The following is a 15,317-nucleotide window of genomic DNA, read 5'->3' as shown; positions in this document are numbered from 1 at the left end:
CTCCTCCAGCCCCGCCCACTGGGTGTCGCTAGTCCCGCCCCTTGGGCTCCCCGATTGGTTGGAGGACCCGCCGCCGGCTCGCTCCTCCAGCCCCGCCCACTGGGTGTCGCTAGTCCCGCCCCTCGGGCTCCCCGATTGGTTGGAGGACCCGCCGCCGGCTCGCTCCTCCAGCCCCGCCCACTGGGTGTCGCTAGTCCCACCCCTCGGACTCCCCGATTGGTTGGAGGACCCGCCGCCGGCTCGCTCCTCCAGCCCCGCCCCGCTCGCTCCCTATTGGTCGGAAGCTGCCGTCAATCAGGCCGCGGGCCCGGGTGACGTGTCCCCAAGGAGATCACGTGCACCGTCCAAGTGCCGCCGCTCGGTCCAGGGCCTCGCGGACTCTGAGGTTTTTATATTTCTCTCGATTCTCTCCCGATCCACCCCGCGCCATTCTCCACCCAATCGGAGCGGAGAAAACTCACTTCGCGTCACCGATCGCGACTCTCGAACTGACACCAAGGCCTTTCCCTGGAATGGCCCCGCGCCGACTCCGTCCGGCAGGATCCGAGTGCGCAGGCGCAGCTCCGAGTGGGGGAGGGGGGTTGGTCTCCTCTGGGCATGCGCGGTCATTACCCTTGGTGACCGGGAGGGGTCGCTGTGCCGGACTCGGCCCAAACCGCCGCTCCCTGTGCGCATGCGCGGACTCTCGTCTGTCAATCAACCAACCGCCAGAAGAGGTTGCTGGTGAGACCAGTGAAGAAAGAAAGACTTGCATTTATATAGCGCCTTTCACCACCACCGGACGTCCCAAAGTACTTTACAGCCAATGAAGTACTTTTGCAGTGTAGTCACTGTTGTAATGTAGGAAATGCGGCAGTCAATTAGCGCACAGCAAGCTCCCACAAACAGCAATGTGGTAATGACCAGATAATCTATCATTTTTTTATGTTGATTGAGGGATAAACATTGGCTCGGACGCTGGGGATAATTCCCCTGTTATTTCCCACATTACAACAGTGACTACTTCATTGTAGTACTTCATTGGCTGTAAAGCACTTTAGGATATCTGGTGGCACTATATAAATGCAAGTCTTTCTTTCCTGAAATAATGCCATGGGATCTTTTACATCCACCTGAGAGAGCAAACAGGGCCTCAATTTAACATCTCATCCGAAAGACGGCACCTCCGACAGTGCCGCACTCCCTCAGCACTGCACTCGAGTGTCAGCCTGGATTTTTGTGCTCAAGTCTCTGGAGTGGGACTATGAACCCACAACTTTCTGACTCAGAGGCGAGAGTGCTACCCACTGAGCCACTGGCTGACACTAAAGAGCAAGCAGTTCTGACAAATGGTCATCGACCTGAAACGTTAACTCTGTTTCTCTATTCACAGATGCTGCCTGACCTGCTGAGTATTTCCAGCATTTTCTGTTTTTATTAAAGAAACGAGGGAGTGATTGCTGACGGGAAGAATGTTGGGTCGTCCTGCGCATGCGCACCTCCCTGGCGGCTGGGGCGAAACACCGACTCGCCCCCACCTGAGCCGCGCACGCGTACCAGATGTTGCGGCTCCGCATGCACGCCCGATGTTCCAACCGCGGGGTTTTGTGTGCTGAGCATGCGTGTTGCGGACCGATCGGGACGGGCGATTGTTGAGCAGGAGGGAGAGCGCGGGGGCCATGAGCACATGCGCGGGACTCCGAGTCAACAGAGCACTTTCTGCAGAGCCGGGGCCTTGTGGGTATTACAGCCGCCATTACTGCTGATCCTTTCAACCAACCTGTGCAGCAGCTGGGGCCTGAAAATCAGCTTCACTGCCCCTAGGTTCGGAAAGGGGAAAATTAAACAACAGTTTGCCTCTGATCCTTTTCTGATCTCAATTTACAGGGTTATAGAAGTGGAGCAGTTACAGGCGGGAAGCTCAGACCAAACATCACGTCAAGATCTGACAGAGTCGCTGGATTCATCAGGACCTGAATATCATCGGCCTTTGCACATGGAAGGAGAGAGCAGGGATCGCAACGCAGACAAACCACACACGTGTTCGGTGTGTGGACGCGGATTCAGCCGATCGCCTGACCTGGTGAGACACGTGCACCGTCACACCAGGGAGAAACCGGGTAAAGGTGGGGACGGTGGGAAGGGCTTCAGTTCCCCGTCTGCATTGGAAGTTCAACGGGGCAGTCACACCAGGGACAGTCTGTTCACCTGCTCCGTGTGTGGAAAGGGATTTGTTTGTTCATCCCACTTGCAAACACACCAGCGAGTTCACACTGAGGAGAGACCATTTCAATGTTCTGACTGTGGGAAGAGCTTTATAAGCCCCGGGGAACTAAAGCGACACCAACTTGTCCACACTGATGAGAGACCATTTCAATGTTCTGACTGTGGGAAGAGCTTTAAAAGCGCTCGGCATCTGAAGGGACACCAGGAAGTTCACACTGATGGGAGACCATTTCAGTGTCCTAACTGTGGGAAGAGCTTTAAAAGCCCCGGGGAACTAAAGCGACACCAACTTGTCCACACTGATGAGAGACCATTTCAATGTTCTGACTGTGGGAAGAGCTTTAAAAGCGCTCGGTATCTGAAGGGACACCAGGGAGTTCACACTGATGGGAGACCATTTCAGTGTCCTAACTGTGGGAAGAGCTTTAAAAGCCCCAGGGAACTCAAGCAACACCAACTTATTCACACTGACGAGAGACCCTTTAAATGTTCTGACTGTGGGAAGAGCTTTAAAAGCCCCCAGGAGCTGAAGGGACACTGGCTCCTACACACTGGGGAGAGGCCGTTCACCTGCTCCGTGTGTGGGAAGGGATTCACTGATTCATCCCACCTGCTGGTACATCAGCGAGTTCACACCGACGAGAGACCCTTTAAATGTTCTGACTGTGGGATGAGCTTTAAAAGCTCCGGGGGTTTGAAGAGACACCAACACCTACACACTGGGGAGAGGCCATTCACCTGCTCCATGTGTGGGAAGGGATTCACTGATTCATCCCACCTGCTGGTACATCAGCGAGTTCACACTGACGAGAGACCCTTTAAATGTTCTGACTGTGGGATGAGCTTTAAAAGCTCCGGGGGTTTGAAGAGACACCAACACCTACGCACTGGGGAGAGACCGTTCACCTGCTCCGTGTGTGGGAAGGGATTCGCTCGGCCCTCCAGCCTGCTGAAACACCAGCGAGTTCACACTGACGAGAGACCCTTTCAATGTTCTGACTGTGGGAAGAGCTTTAAAAGCTCTGGGGAGCTGAAGGGACACCAGCGCGTTCACACTAACGAGAGACCCTTTCAATGTTCTGACTGTGGGAAGAGTTTTAAAAGCTCCGGGGAGCTCAAGCTACACCAAAAGCTACACACTGGGGAGAGACCGTTCACCTGCTCCGTGTGTGGGAAGGGATTTGCTAATTCATCGAACCTGCTGACACATCAGCGCGTTCACACTGATGAGAGGCCCTTTAAATGTTCTGACTGTGGGAAGAGCTTTAAAAGCTCCGGGGAGCTGAAGGGGCACCAGCGAGTTCACACTACCGAGAGACCCTTTAAATGTTCTGAGTGTGGGAAGAGTTTTAAAAGCCCCGGGGAGCTCAAGCTACACCAACACCTACACACTGGGGAGAGGCCGTTCAGCTGCTCTGTGTGTGGGAAGGGATTTGCTGATTCATCCAACCTGCTGGCACATCAGCGAGTTCACACTGACGAGAGGCCCTTTAAATGTTCTGACTGTGGGAAGAGCTTTAAAAGCTCCGGGGTGTTGAAGAGACACCAGCGACTTCACACTGATCATAGTATCTAACAGCACAGAAGGAGGTGATTCGGCCCATCGTGTCTTTGAAAGAGCTGTCCAATTTAGTCCCACACCCCAGCTTTATCCCCAGAACTCTGCAAACTAGTCCTCTTCAAGGACTCGTCCAATTACTGATTGAAAGTTCCTGTGGAACCTGATTCCAGCATCCTTTCAGATGGTGCGTTCCAGATCTTAACAACCCTCTGTGTGAAAACAATTCTCCTCATTTCCCCTCTAGTTCTTTTAGCAACTATTTTAAATCTGTGACCTTTGGTTACCGACCCACTTGCCAGAGTGAACAGTTTCTGCCTACTTGCTCGATCAAATCCCCTCATCATTTTGAACATCTCTATTAGGTCTCTTAACCTTCTCTGCTCTAAGGGGAACAATCCCAGCTTCTCCAATCTCTCCACATAACTGAAGTCCCTCATCCCTGGTACCATCCTGGTCAACCTCCTCTGCACCCTCTCCAAGGCCTTGACATCCTTCCTAAAGTGTGGTGCCCAGAACTGTACACAAGACTCCAGCTGAGGCCAAAACCCTGCAGCTGTACAAAACCCTGGTTAGACCACACCTGGAGCACTGTGAGCAGTTCTGGGCATCACACCTTAGGAAGGATATATTGGCCTTGGAGGGAGTGCAGCGTACGTTTACCAGAATGATACCCAGACTTCAAGGGTTAAGTTACGAGGAGGGATTACACAAATTAGGGTTGTATTCCCTGGAATTTAGAAAGTTAAGGGGTGATCTGATCAAAGTTTTCAGGATATTAAGGGGAACAGATAGGGTAGATAGAGAGAAACTATTTCTGCTGGTTGGGGATTCTAGGACTGGGGGCAGAGTCTAAAAATTAGAGCCAGACCTTTCAGGAGTGAAATTAGGAAACATTTCTACACACAGAGGGTGGTAGAGGTTTGGAACTCTCTTCCGCAAACAGCAATTGATGCTCGATCAATTGTTAATTTTCAATCTGAGATTGATAGGTTTTTGTTAACCAAAGGTATTAAGGGATATGGGCCAAAGGCGGGTGTATGGAGTTAGGTCACAGATCAGCCATCATCTCATTGAATGGCGGAACAGGCTCGAGGGGCTGAATGGCCTCCTCCTGTCCTATGTTCCTAACTAGTGATTTGTAAAGGTTTAGTGTAACTTCCTTGTTTTTGTATTCAATGGCCCTATTTACAAAGCCAAGTATCCCATACGCCTTCTGAACCGCCTCACCAACTTGCCGTGGCACTTTCAAAGACTTGTGAATATGGACCCCCAGGTCCCTCTGCTCTTGCACCCCCTCAAAATAGTCCCATTTAGATTATACGGCCTCTCCCTGTTGTTTCTCCCAAAGTGCATCACTTCACACTTATCCTCATTTAATTTCATCTGCCTTGTGTCTGCTCATTTCACAGTCTGTCTCTGTCCTTCTGAAGTCTGCTACTACTACACTCTCAAAACTTGGCAACATAGTAAATAGTATCATCCGTAAACTTTGAAATTGTTCACCTATACCCAAGTCCAGGTCAGTTATATATAACAAGAAAAGCAATGGTCCTAATCCCGACCCCTGGGAGAACCCACTGCATACTTCCCTCCAGTCAGAAAAACATCCCTCAGCACTGCTCACTGCCTCCTCTCCCTTAGCCAATTATATACCCAAATTACCATCAGCCCTTTAATTCCCTCTGCTTCTATTTTCAGAGTAAGTCTCTTCTGTGGTATTTTATCAAATGCCTTTTGAAAGTCCATATATACATCTGATGCACTACCTTCATCAACCCTCTGTCACTTCATCAGAGAACTCAATCAGGTTAATCAGACATGCTGTACCTTTAACAAATCCATCCTGGCTGCCCCTTATTAACCCATGCTTGTCCAAGTGAGAATTAATTTTGTCCTTGACAATGCTCTCTAGTCGTTCACCCACCACTGTAGGGGTCGCAAAATCGCCTCAGCCCCCGAAGATTGGGAAATATTAATCCACATCGTGGACGAAGACTTGTGTGATTTAAATTGTCTCTGGGTTGGACAATGTTTTAAAACAGACCCAGAACCGGATAAGGCTGCGTTAAAAAGCTCGTAAGCTAGGCAGCACTTGGACTCTGGAATCAAAGAACTTTGTGAAAATCGCACACTTTAAGATTGTACATTTCATTAAAAGATGTACTCTTGAGTTTTGGACTGTTTAAATTGCCCAGGGCATAAAAATGGCTGAACAGACCTCATGGAAACAGAATTTTAAAAGGCAGCAGAAAAGGACAGACAGGCTGTTAGCATATGAAAAGCTCAGCGCTGCCCTGTAGTAAGTTTGAATGGAGCCCGAGCTGTCAGTCACCCTGTGATATTGGGCGGGTCCGGTAACCTACAAGCTGCTTGTTTACACTGGGGAGTAGCCCGTTTGAATCAGCCAATCATCGGACAGCAAGCACAATGGGTTGTTTACACACATCCATTCACTGAAATTGACTCTACTACGTGATGTCTCCATGTATGAATGGAGTAAGTTAAAAGCCCTTCTCTTGGGTATTCGGACTTTTCGGCGCGCAAACAGCAGGGACTCCCAGGGTATAAAGATTAAGCCCAGGAAGTCCTCTGTCCCCTTTTTTGTCTCTTACTCTTTGGACTGCAGGTGAGCAAGGTTTTGACCCACTAGCAAGACAATCTAGGGAGAAGTAAATGGGTGGTAATTTAAGGGAAATGTTGCTCAGATTGTAAGGTTAACATTGTAGCCATTTATCCCTCGTTTTTGCCGTCTGCCTTCCCCTGTTAAGCAATTTTACCGTGATTACTTTGATCGTGTGGTGTAGTTTCTTTAGTTTTAATAAAATTTCACTTTCTTGCATCCAGACCATTTGTCCGTTTTTAATATATCATTAATTATAAGTTTCTCACGTCAGAACTGGAGGGGGGTGGGTTTAGCGATTCAAAACCGCTGATTGGAATTGGTCACAGTGCAGTGGCAAAGGCTGCCTGACCAGGTAAATTACCGTAAACCAGGTAAAGGATGCTCAGCTACACCACTGACATTAGACTGATTGGCCTGTAGTTACCAGGTTTATCCCTCTTCCCCTTTTTTTAAACAGGGTGTAACATTTGCAATCCTCCAGTCCTCTGGCACCACTCCCATATATCTGAGGGAGATTGAAAGATTGTGGTCGGAGCTTCTGCTATCTCCACCCTAGCTTCCCTCTGCAATCTAGGATGCATCCACCTGGACTGGGTGACTTGTTAACTTTGAGTGATGACAACCTATTTAGCACCTCCTTTCTATCCATTTTTATCCAATTTCTCTACTCCCCCCTCCTCTACTGCGACATTAACTTCATCCTCTTCTTTTGTGAAGACAGATGCTAAGTACTCATTCAGTACCTCAGCCACGCCCTCTGCCTCCGTATGATGAGCTCCTATTTGGTCCCTAATCGGCCCCACCATTCCTTTAACTATCCTTTTACTTTTCATATGTTTATAAAAGATTTTTGGGTTCCCTTTTACATTACCCACTAATCTTTTCTTGTCTTCTCTCCCTTGTGTCAGCTGTGGCTCAGTGGGTAGCACACTTGCTCTCTGAGTCAGAAGGTTGTGAGTTCTAGTCCCACTCCAGGGACTTGAGCACATAAAGCTACGCTGACACTCCAGTGCAGTGCTGAAGGAGTGCTGCACTGTTTCTGATGAGACTTTAAACTGACGCCCAGTCTGCTCTCAGGTGGATGTAAAAGATCCCATGGCACTCTTTTGAAGAAGAGTAGGGGAGTTATCCCCCGTGTCCTGCCCAATATTTATCCCTCAACCAACATAACAAAAACAGATTACCTGGTTATTATCACAATGCTGTTTGTGGGAGCTTGCTGAGCACAAATTGGCTGCCGTGTTTCCCACATTACAACAATGACTCCACTTCAAGAGTACTTCATTGGCTGTAAAGAGCTTTGAGATGTCTGGTGGTCGTGAAAGGCGCTATATAAATGCAAGTCTTTCTTTCATATATCCTATTTCAATTTCCCCCCCACTCTCTGTATTCTCCTGGTTTTTGACTGCATTCTGTACCTGACATTTGTCGTAAACCTCCTTTTTCTGTTTTATTCTAACGTCTACATCCTTTGTCATCCAGGGAGCTTGAGCTTTGGACGCCCCATCTTTCCTCCTCATGGGAATATGCTTGGTTTGTACCTGGTGTCAAATTTTGTTTTATAACGCTCCCGTGAAGCACGTTGGGACATTTTACTACAATAAATACGTTCTATAAAAACAAATCGTTGTTAGTGTCTGAAACTAACAAATTCCACAGAGGAAAAATAACAGTATTTTTACTCCCAAATATTAAATATATTGTTCCACGAGATTTATCTGCTTTTATTGATGAATTTAAAAAGTCTCTATTAAAGCCTGAGCCAGTGTGTTGTGAGACAGAGAGCCTTGTGTCCAATGCGGGGAATAAAGGCCCACAGCCTCCCCTGGCCCCGGGCCCTGAACAAAGGACTGGAGAAACTCGCTGCCCTGTGGATCAGACAATCAGCCGGCGCTAGTCCCACCCCTCGGGCTCCCCGATTGGTTGGAGGACCCGCCGCCGGCTCCCTATTGTTCGGAAGCTCCCGTCAATCACCCGGGCAGTGTGAGCTGAGCATGCGCGGACCTTGGCAGCTGCCGCTGACACATCAGGTGAGAGAGCTCAGGGAGCGGGTTAATGAACCCCAGGGGAGGTTGTGAGATTCTCAGCAGCTCAGCTCTGCTCGGTGCTGTGTGAATGGGTTGCTCCACACCCCGGCTGCTCACGGGGAATGTCAGTGCGGAGGGCCCAGTGCAGAAGGCCCAGGGTGGAAGACCCAGAGGAGAGTGTCCTAGGCGGGAGGCCCAGCACGGAGGACCCCAGGCGGGGGGCCCAGCACGGAGGACCCTAGGCGGGGGGCCCAGCACGGAGGACCCCAGGCGGGGGGCCCAGCACAGAGGACCCCAGGCGGGAGGCCCAGCACGGAGGACCCCAGGCGGGGGGCCCAGCACGGAGGACCCCAGGCGGGGGGCCCAGCACGGAGGACCCTAGGCGGGGGGCCCAGCACGGAGGACCCCAGGCGGGAGGCCCAGCACGGAGGACCGCAGGCGGGGGGCCCAGCACGGAGGACCCTAGGCGGGGGGCCCAGGGCGGAGGACCCCAGGCCGGAGGCCCAGCACGGAGGACCCCAGGCAGGGGGCCCAGCACGGAGGACCCCAGGCGGGTGGCCCAGCACGGAGGACCCCAGGCGGGAGGCCCAGCACGGAGGACCCCAGGCGAGGGGCTCAGCACGGAGGACCCCAGGCGGGGGGCCCAGCATGGAAGACCCCAGGTGGGGGGGCCCAGCACGGAGGACCCCAGGTGGGGGGGCCCAGCACGGAGGACCCCAGGTGGGAGGCCCAGCACGGAGGACCCCAGGCGGGGGGCCCAGCATGGAGGACCCCAGGCGGGGGGGCCCAGGGCGGAGCGGCTGGTCGACAGAAGCGGAGTCGGGAGATGCTGTGGGTGAGCATGCTGCACGGTTTCTAATGTTGAAGAACGGCCTCCGGCCCGAATGAGTTCCAGCGGCCCCGCCTGTGCTTCGTCTGGTGGCAGCTGTGAGGCTTTGTTTCGGTGATGGGATCGGGTTTGTGCACTGCCATTTTGGTGGAGGAAAGACAGACTGTTCCTATCTATAGTTTGGTGCTTGAACAGCCATAAGATGGGAAAAGAGAACGGGATAAAAGGAAAAAAGGAAAATAAAAGACAAAACAAGGTATATCGGCAAGGAATAACCAATGTCTTGATGGCTGGGTCCTGTGAGTGATTACAGCAAGAAGAAGGAAATTTGAGTACTCGTTTTCCTCTTTTACAGGATTTGAGAAAGTGGTCGGCTTCTTTTCTGTGGAAAGGTTGAAGACTGTGGATAAGGATTATGACATTATATGGTTGGATAACATCAAGTGAAGACCAGGAGTTATTAGAGTGCCAATAGGACTGGCGTTGAACTAGTATTACTTGTTTTTTGAAGAAGTTTCGGGTTCTGGTTAAAAGTAGTTTACTTGAAGTCTTAAGTGATTTTTTGATATGGTTGTAGGACTTTGTATATTGTGGTGTTATTTAGTGTTAAAGCCTTCCTTAATCGATCGAACGAATGCTCTAAACGCACGCATGCGGATACAAATATATGCACACACGCACGCATACACATTGGCCCTGAAATTAGGATCGGGGGCTTGCCGCGCGTGCAAGCCCCCGATCTGCACTCACCCGGCTCGCTGACATCTGAAACCCGGGCCTGCTTGCATTTCCTGTCCCTGGCCCGGTTCAGATGTCAGCGTGCAGTGCTTACCTGATCCAGCGGCGTAGTTAGTGCGATGTGCCGGCTGTGATCAGGTGAGCACTGTACAACCAATCAGGAGAGGGGAAGGTTCATTCATGAGTTTGAGAGTAAGAACTGTCAAACTCATGAAAACTACGGGGGCCCAAAACACTATTGAAACTTTAAATAAAAATTTAAAAAACATCCCAATCCTTAAATTAAGTATAAATAAGTTTAAAAAAATAATTTAAACAATTTTTTTTTGTTGAAAAAAATAAATTTTTAATAAAAAGGGTCTAAGACTAAACTTACCTTATTGTAGATTCTTTAAAATAATAAACCTGTGGGAAAAAAATGTCTAAATTGCACTAAAACACCACTTACCTGTAAAAATAAATACTTACGTGTGCTTTTTACAAGCGTAAAGACCGGAGGCCTTTACACATGGGCAAATCCCCCAAAACAGAGGAAATCCAAGATGCACGCGCTGCCCCCTACAGCGCACGCGCGAGCCTCTTCACCTCTTGGGTTAGAGGAGAGGAAATGCCGGTTTTCAGCGCATGCGCCTGTGCATGCTGGAAACCGGCATTTCCTCCGGCCAGACGCATGAGTACCCCTTCCGTACTCGCGTTTGGGGAGGAATTACTGCCCCAATGGAACTGAATGAAGGGCCCGCTTCCCAGGACGGGAGTCACTCGGTGAGTGTGAGGCCTGCCGGACGGATGAACGAATGCACGCATGCACACAGGTAGACAAATGATATGCCGCATACACAATGGAACTTACGTTCGACCAAATGAAGGGCCCTCACTCCCCAGGTGAAGGCCCGCTTGGTGAGCGTGAAGCCTGCCGGACGGATGAATGAACGCACGCATGCACGCAGATAGAAATGGCACACATGTACACAGTCATGCACAATGGAACTTACGCTTGAGCGAACGAACGGACGAATGGAGGAATGAATGATTGAACGATGCCAGTTGGACTGGTGTGTACGGATTCTTGGTTTATTAAATAGTTGCAGTTTGTACTGTAAACATTATTGATTTACCTGTAAAATTTATTGTTGTATTTATATTGTTGACCATAATTGGTCAATGAATGTAATGGATTTACTATGTAACTGATGAGTTGTATAAGTACTGTTGTACTTGAATGTTAAAATTTTAAAAAGGACAACAGCTTATACCAAGCAAAAATGACGAGTTACTAGATTGCCAGTAGGACTGGTATGTATTGTTTTTTACTATGGGTACCTGTATTGTTGACATTGGTTTTGTCTGGAAAAATGTATTATTGTATTTGTACTGTTAATCTTAAAGCTGTTTTTTAAGGCTTAGCCTTATTGTGGTTAATGAATGTAATGGATTTATCATGTAATTGATGAGTTGTAACAAGTACTACCAGATTTAAATAACAGAGAAAAAATGAACCCCGGGATTCCTGATAGCCAGCCAGGAATCTGGTGCTGCTGCTGTGCCAGAAGAGAGGAGAGGAGAGGAGAGGACAGGACAGGTGAGGTCTCTCTCTCTGTGTCCAGGAGGAGAGACCACATCTGTTGCTGCTGCAGCTACTATTGGGGTGCCAGAGGAGAGGAGAGGAGAGACCAGGAGACCAGACCAGAGCTAACAACAAAGGGAAGTCATTCCATCACTGTTTCCCCAACTGGTCTCCATTACAGGAGAGGGAGAGAGGTGAGAAAAATGAACATCCTACATCTGTTCAGAAGGAGAGAGAGCCGTTGGAAAGCTTCTACAGGTGGGTGTTTCATGGTGCACTCTCATAAAAACTCTGGGCTAGAAATTCGGTATCGCCCCATTTGGGGCACTAGTCCTGGCGAAGCGCAAAGTTTAGCGCCACCTAGCGCGATATTGGGTTGCAGCGCCCCTGAAGGTGATTGCAATGCTAAATCAGGTGCTGCACGAGACTCCTAAGGCGCTAACCCGGCAGCGCAACCCAATTTCGCGGCGGCGAGGCGCAGTGCAGGTGCTGTCAATAATCACTCCCTGAGACACACTGGTGCTGGCCAGCTCTTAAAGGGGCAGGTCAATTGGCATCACTAGACACACTCACTGCCTTGTAGGCCTTCAAATCGGTGGGAGCCTACCTGTGGTGCACCAGCCTAGCAAGACATGGAAAGGGTGAGGCAGAGGGTGGAATGCCTCACCGATGGGGCATTGGATGCTTTGGTTGGCGCAGTGGAATCAAGGCCAAGGAAGATGGTCGGAATGTGATTCATGTTTTGGACAGTCTCCCGGGTGTGAGAGTCAGTTATGTGTCTGTGTGTTAGTTTTGCTTTCTGTTGCCATAGCTTTCTCATGTTTGAAGGAACCACATTTTGTGTAATGAAACACTTTCTTCATTTACAATGGCCATGTCTGCTATTTACATGCATCTTGCCCTTCAAAGGCTTGGGCGTATCAGACCGGTTTCATTCCTGTTCTTGGAATGACAGCAAGCATTCCGTGAGAGGGGCCTAGAAGCTACTTCTGATCAGCCTTGGACGCGCAGCCTGAGAAGAGCCGCTCGCGTAGAAGTTCAGGCCAGCAGGCATCTTCTCAGCCACCGACAGAGATGTCCTGCACCTTATCTGAGGCTGCAGATCTGGCTGAAGCAGCTGGCACAGCTCAGTCACCACCTCCTTTCTAAATCGCAGCCTTCTGATACACTGCTCCTCCGGCATGTTCATGTAGGAAAACTGCTGTCGGAAAACCCTGCCAGCATAAGGTCTGCTGTGGCGACGTCTGTTGGCCCTCCTCCGTCTGGCCATGCCCACCTCCCTCTCCCAGCGTCTCAGTGCCCTTTCCAGATGATTCAGCAGCAGGACGTTCCCCTCCAATGCAGCCCCCATAATAAGTGCCCACAGGAAGGTTCCCCATTGTTAAGGCTCACCAACAGCAAGGTGATGGTCAGAAGGCAGAAGTTCATCTGCCTGCGCTGGCTCAGTGGTCAAATGGCTCTCAGTGTGCAGCTCAGCAACTCTTTGTAGCTCTCGAGGAAGTTGTGCTCCAAAAATGGCTGCCGCTTTTAAACCACACCAGTCCCCTTTAAATAACGCTCCTGCAGCCCGAGAGCGACTTGGTAAGGCTCCAGGTAAGCTGTCACTATTAGTGCCAGGTGCTACGGAGGGGGGTGCCACTGAATTTCCGGTCCTGGGTGCCCAAAAGGCGTTGCACACTCAAATGATGTCATAATCTGCCTGCGCCCATGAGCGGGCGCTAAGATTTAACGCAGGCGCTAAATGCATGCTCAATATGGGGCGAGGCGCTAGGTGCCCTACGCCTGCCCGGAAATTGGTTAGCGCTCCACTTTTTGGCCTCTTTAGGCGCTAATCTGTGGTGCTACCAACTGAATTTCTAGCCCATTGTATTTAAGTTGGGGGGGAAAGAAGAAGGAGAAGAAAACATCTAGGGGTGTGTGTGAGTGTGTGTGGCTCTTGTAAAAATTAGGCCACACACACCACTAGCAAACACCCCTCCCTATTGCTTGACCTGGGACAACTGGAGCTGCCCAGGCGAAGTCATCATTTAATTATCACATCGTTAAGACCTGGTGGTGGACTGAGCCTGGGCAGCTCCAGCTTTATTTTCCCAGGTGAAGACATCTTCTCCCCCCACAAGAAGACCATCAATTGTAATGATCAATAACATGTCATTCTATAGTGGACACTAGGTGGAGCCGTAGAGCTGTATGTATAAGACTACACTACCCAGCTGTATGTGTATTAAGACTACATTACCAATGAGGCAGCAGTCAAGATGGAAGCCTCTACAGATACTGTACCTAGAGAACGTGAACTGAATAAATGACTAGCTAGAAGCTAGCTGTGTTCATAATAAGAATGTCTAGTTATTAATGAACATAAGATGGTACCAGGATGGTGAAGATCTGCTGAAAATTGTGATAAGCGACACGGAGAATTTGAAGCCACCAGAGCGTTTGAAACTCACAGGAAACATCGACTACAATTGGCAGACTCTTAAACAACAATTCGAACTCTACATTGCAGCCATCGGATTCGGTACGAAGCCAGACGCAAGGAAGATAGCGTTGCTGCTTACGGTTGCAGGCCCACAGGCGATAGAGGTATTTAATACATTTGTATTTAATGCAGAGGAGAACAGAGAAAAATTAGAGGATGTGCTAAAAAAATTTGATGCACATTGCTCCCCCAAAAAGAATGAGACGTATGAAAGATACATCTTCCGTTCTCGGACACAGCAACAAAATAAGACTTTTGATAGCTTTATAACTGATCTGAAACTGAAAGCACAGACATGTAATTTCTCTGAGCTCAAAGCATCCATGATTCGTGACCAGATTGTGTTTGGTATTCATGATAAAAAAGTCAGGGAACGTCTGTTGAGAGAAACCGAACTAAATTTGGAAAATGCAGTGAAAATATGCCAAGCCAGCGAGCTAGCTCGAAAGCACGCGAAGACTTTCAGTGAAATCAATAATGATGCGATTGTAATGAGTGATAATGCTGCTGTCGGTGCTGTGTCCTACAATGGGAAGAAACGTGGGCAGAACAGAAATGAAAAGCAATCGGAGGATGAAATTTTTAATTGTAAACGCTGTGGTTACAAACACCAGTTAAGACAATGCCCAGCGTTTGGAAAAATGTGCGCAAAGTGTAATGGAAAGAATCACTTTGCCAAACACTGCTTTTCAAAAGTAAAAACTAAGAAAGGGCAATGAGTTAATGTAATTGAGGACACTGATATAAGTGAGACATTTTTTTGCAGGAATGGTGTCATGTGACAATATCAAAAAGGATACAGAAAATGTGCAGCCCTCAGAAATGGACAATGCTGAACATAAAGTTAATGCAGTAAAAGAGGACAAATGGATGATCCCACTGCAGGTAAATGGAGCATTAGTTACCTTGAAACTAGACACTGGGGCAAAAGCAAACTTAATCAGTATGAGTGACATTAACAATATGAAAGAAAAGCCCAAAATACAGAAAAAGTCAGTACTACTGAAGAGCTATAATGGACAGAAAATAGATAGCATAGGTGTATGCAGACTTAAAGTGACAGTCAAAGACAAAGTGCATCATCTCATGTTTTCTGTTGTGGCTGAAAGACTTGATTCGATACTAGGTGACAAAGCTTGTGAAGACTTAGAACTGGTCAAGAGAGTCTACCATATAAACTGTGCCATAAGCAGACCAGATGACTCAGGTGATGAAGCCGAGAGCCCATCAAGGATGAAAAGGCCAAAAGGTATCCATGTCTTCAAAAAGCCTAGTTTCTCCAAGAAGA

The 15,317-nt window shown here is 49.0% G+C and overlaps 1 protein-coding gene across 1 annotated transcript in view; it reads left to right on the top strand.

The window, feature by feature from the left end:
- LOC147091594 (uncharacterized) overlaps window positions 1-6,611 on the top strand; it is a 33,790-nt gene extending 27,179 nt beyond the window's left edge. Inside the window, exon 3 of the mRNA XM_085976826.1 lies at window positions 1,867-6,611. Within this exon, the coding sequence (XP_085832952.1) occupies window positions 1,976-3,781 (1,806 nt within the window). The 5' untranslated portion in view covers window positions 1,867-1,975 and the 3' untranslated portion in view covers window positions 3,782-6,611. The remainder of the gene's footprint in view (window positions 1-1,866) is intronic.
- Window positions 6,612-15,317: the final 8,706 nt, after the last annotated feature.

The sequence above is a fragment of the Somniosus microcephalus genome, unplaced genomic scaffold, assembly GCF_052327205.1.
Source record: "Somniosus microcephalus isolate GS21.2 unplaced genomic scaffold, FLI_Smic_1.0 unresolved_chr3, whole genome shotgun sequence".
NCBI classification, from domain to species: Eukaryota; Metazoa; Chordata; class Chondrichthyes; order Squaliformes; family Somniosidae; genus Somniosus; species Somniosus microcephalus.
Note: the sequence above shows the minus strand (reverse complement) of the source record. Positions and strands in the feature narration are given on the sequence as shown.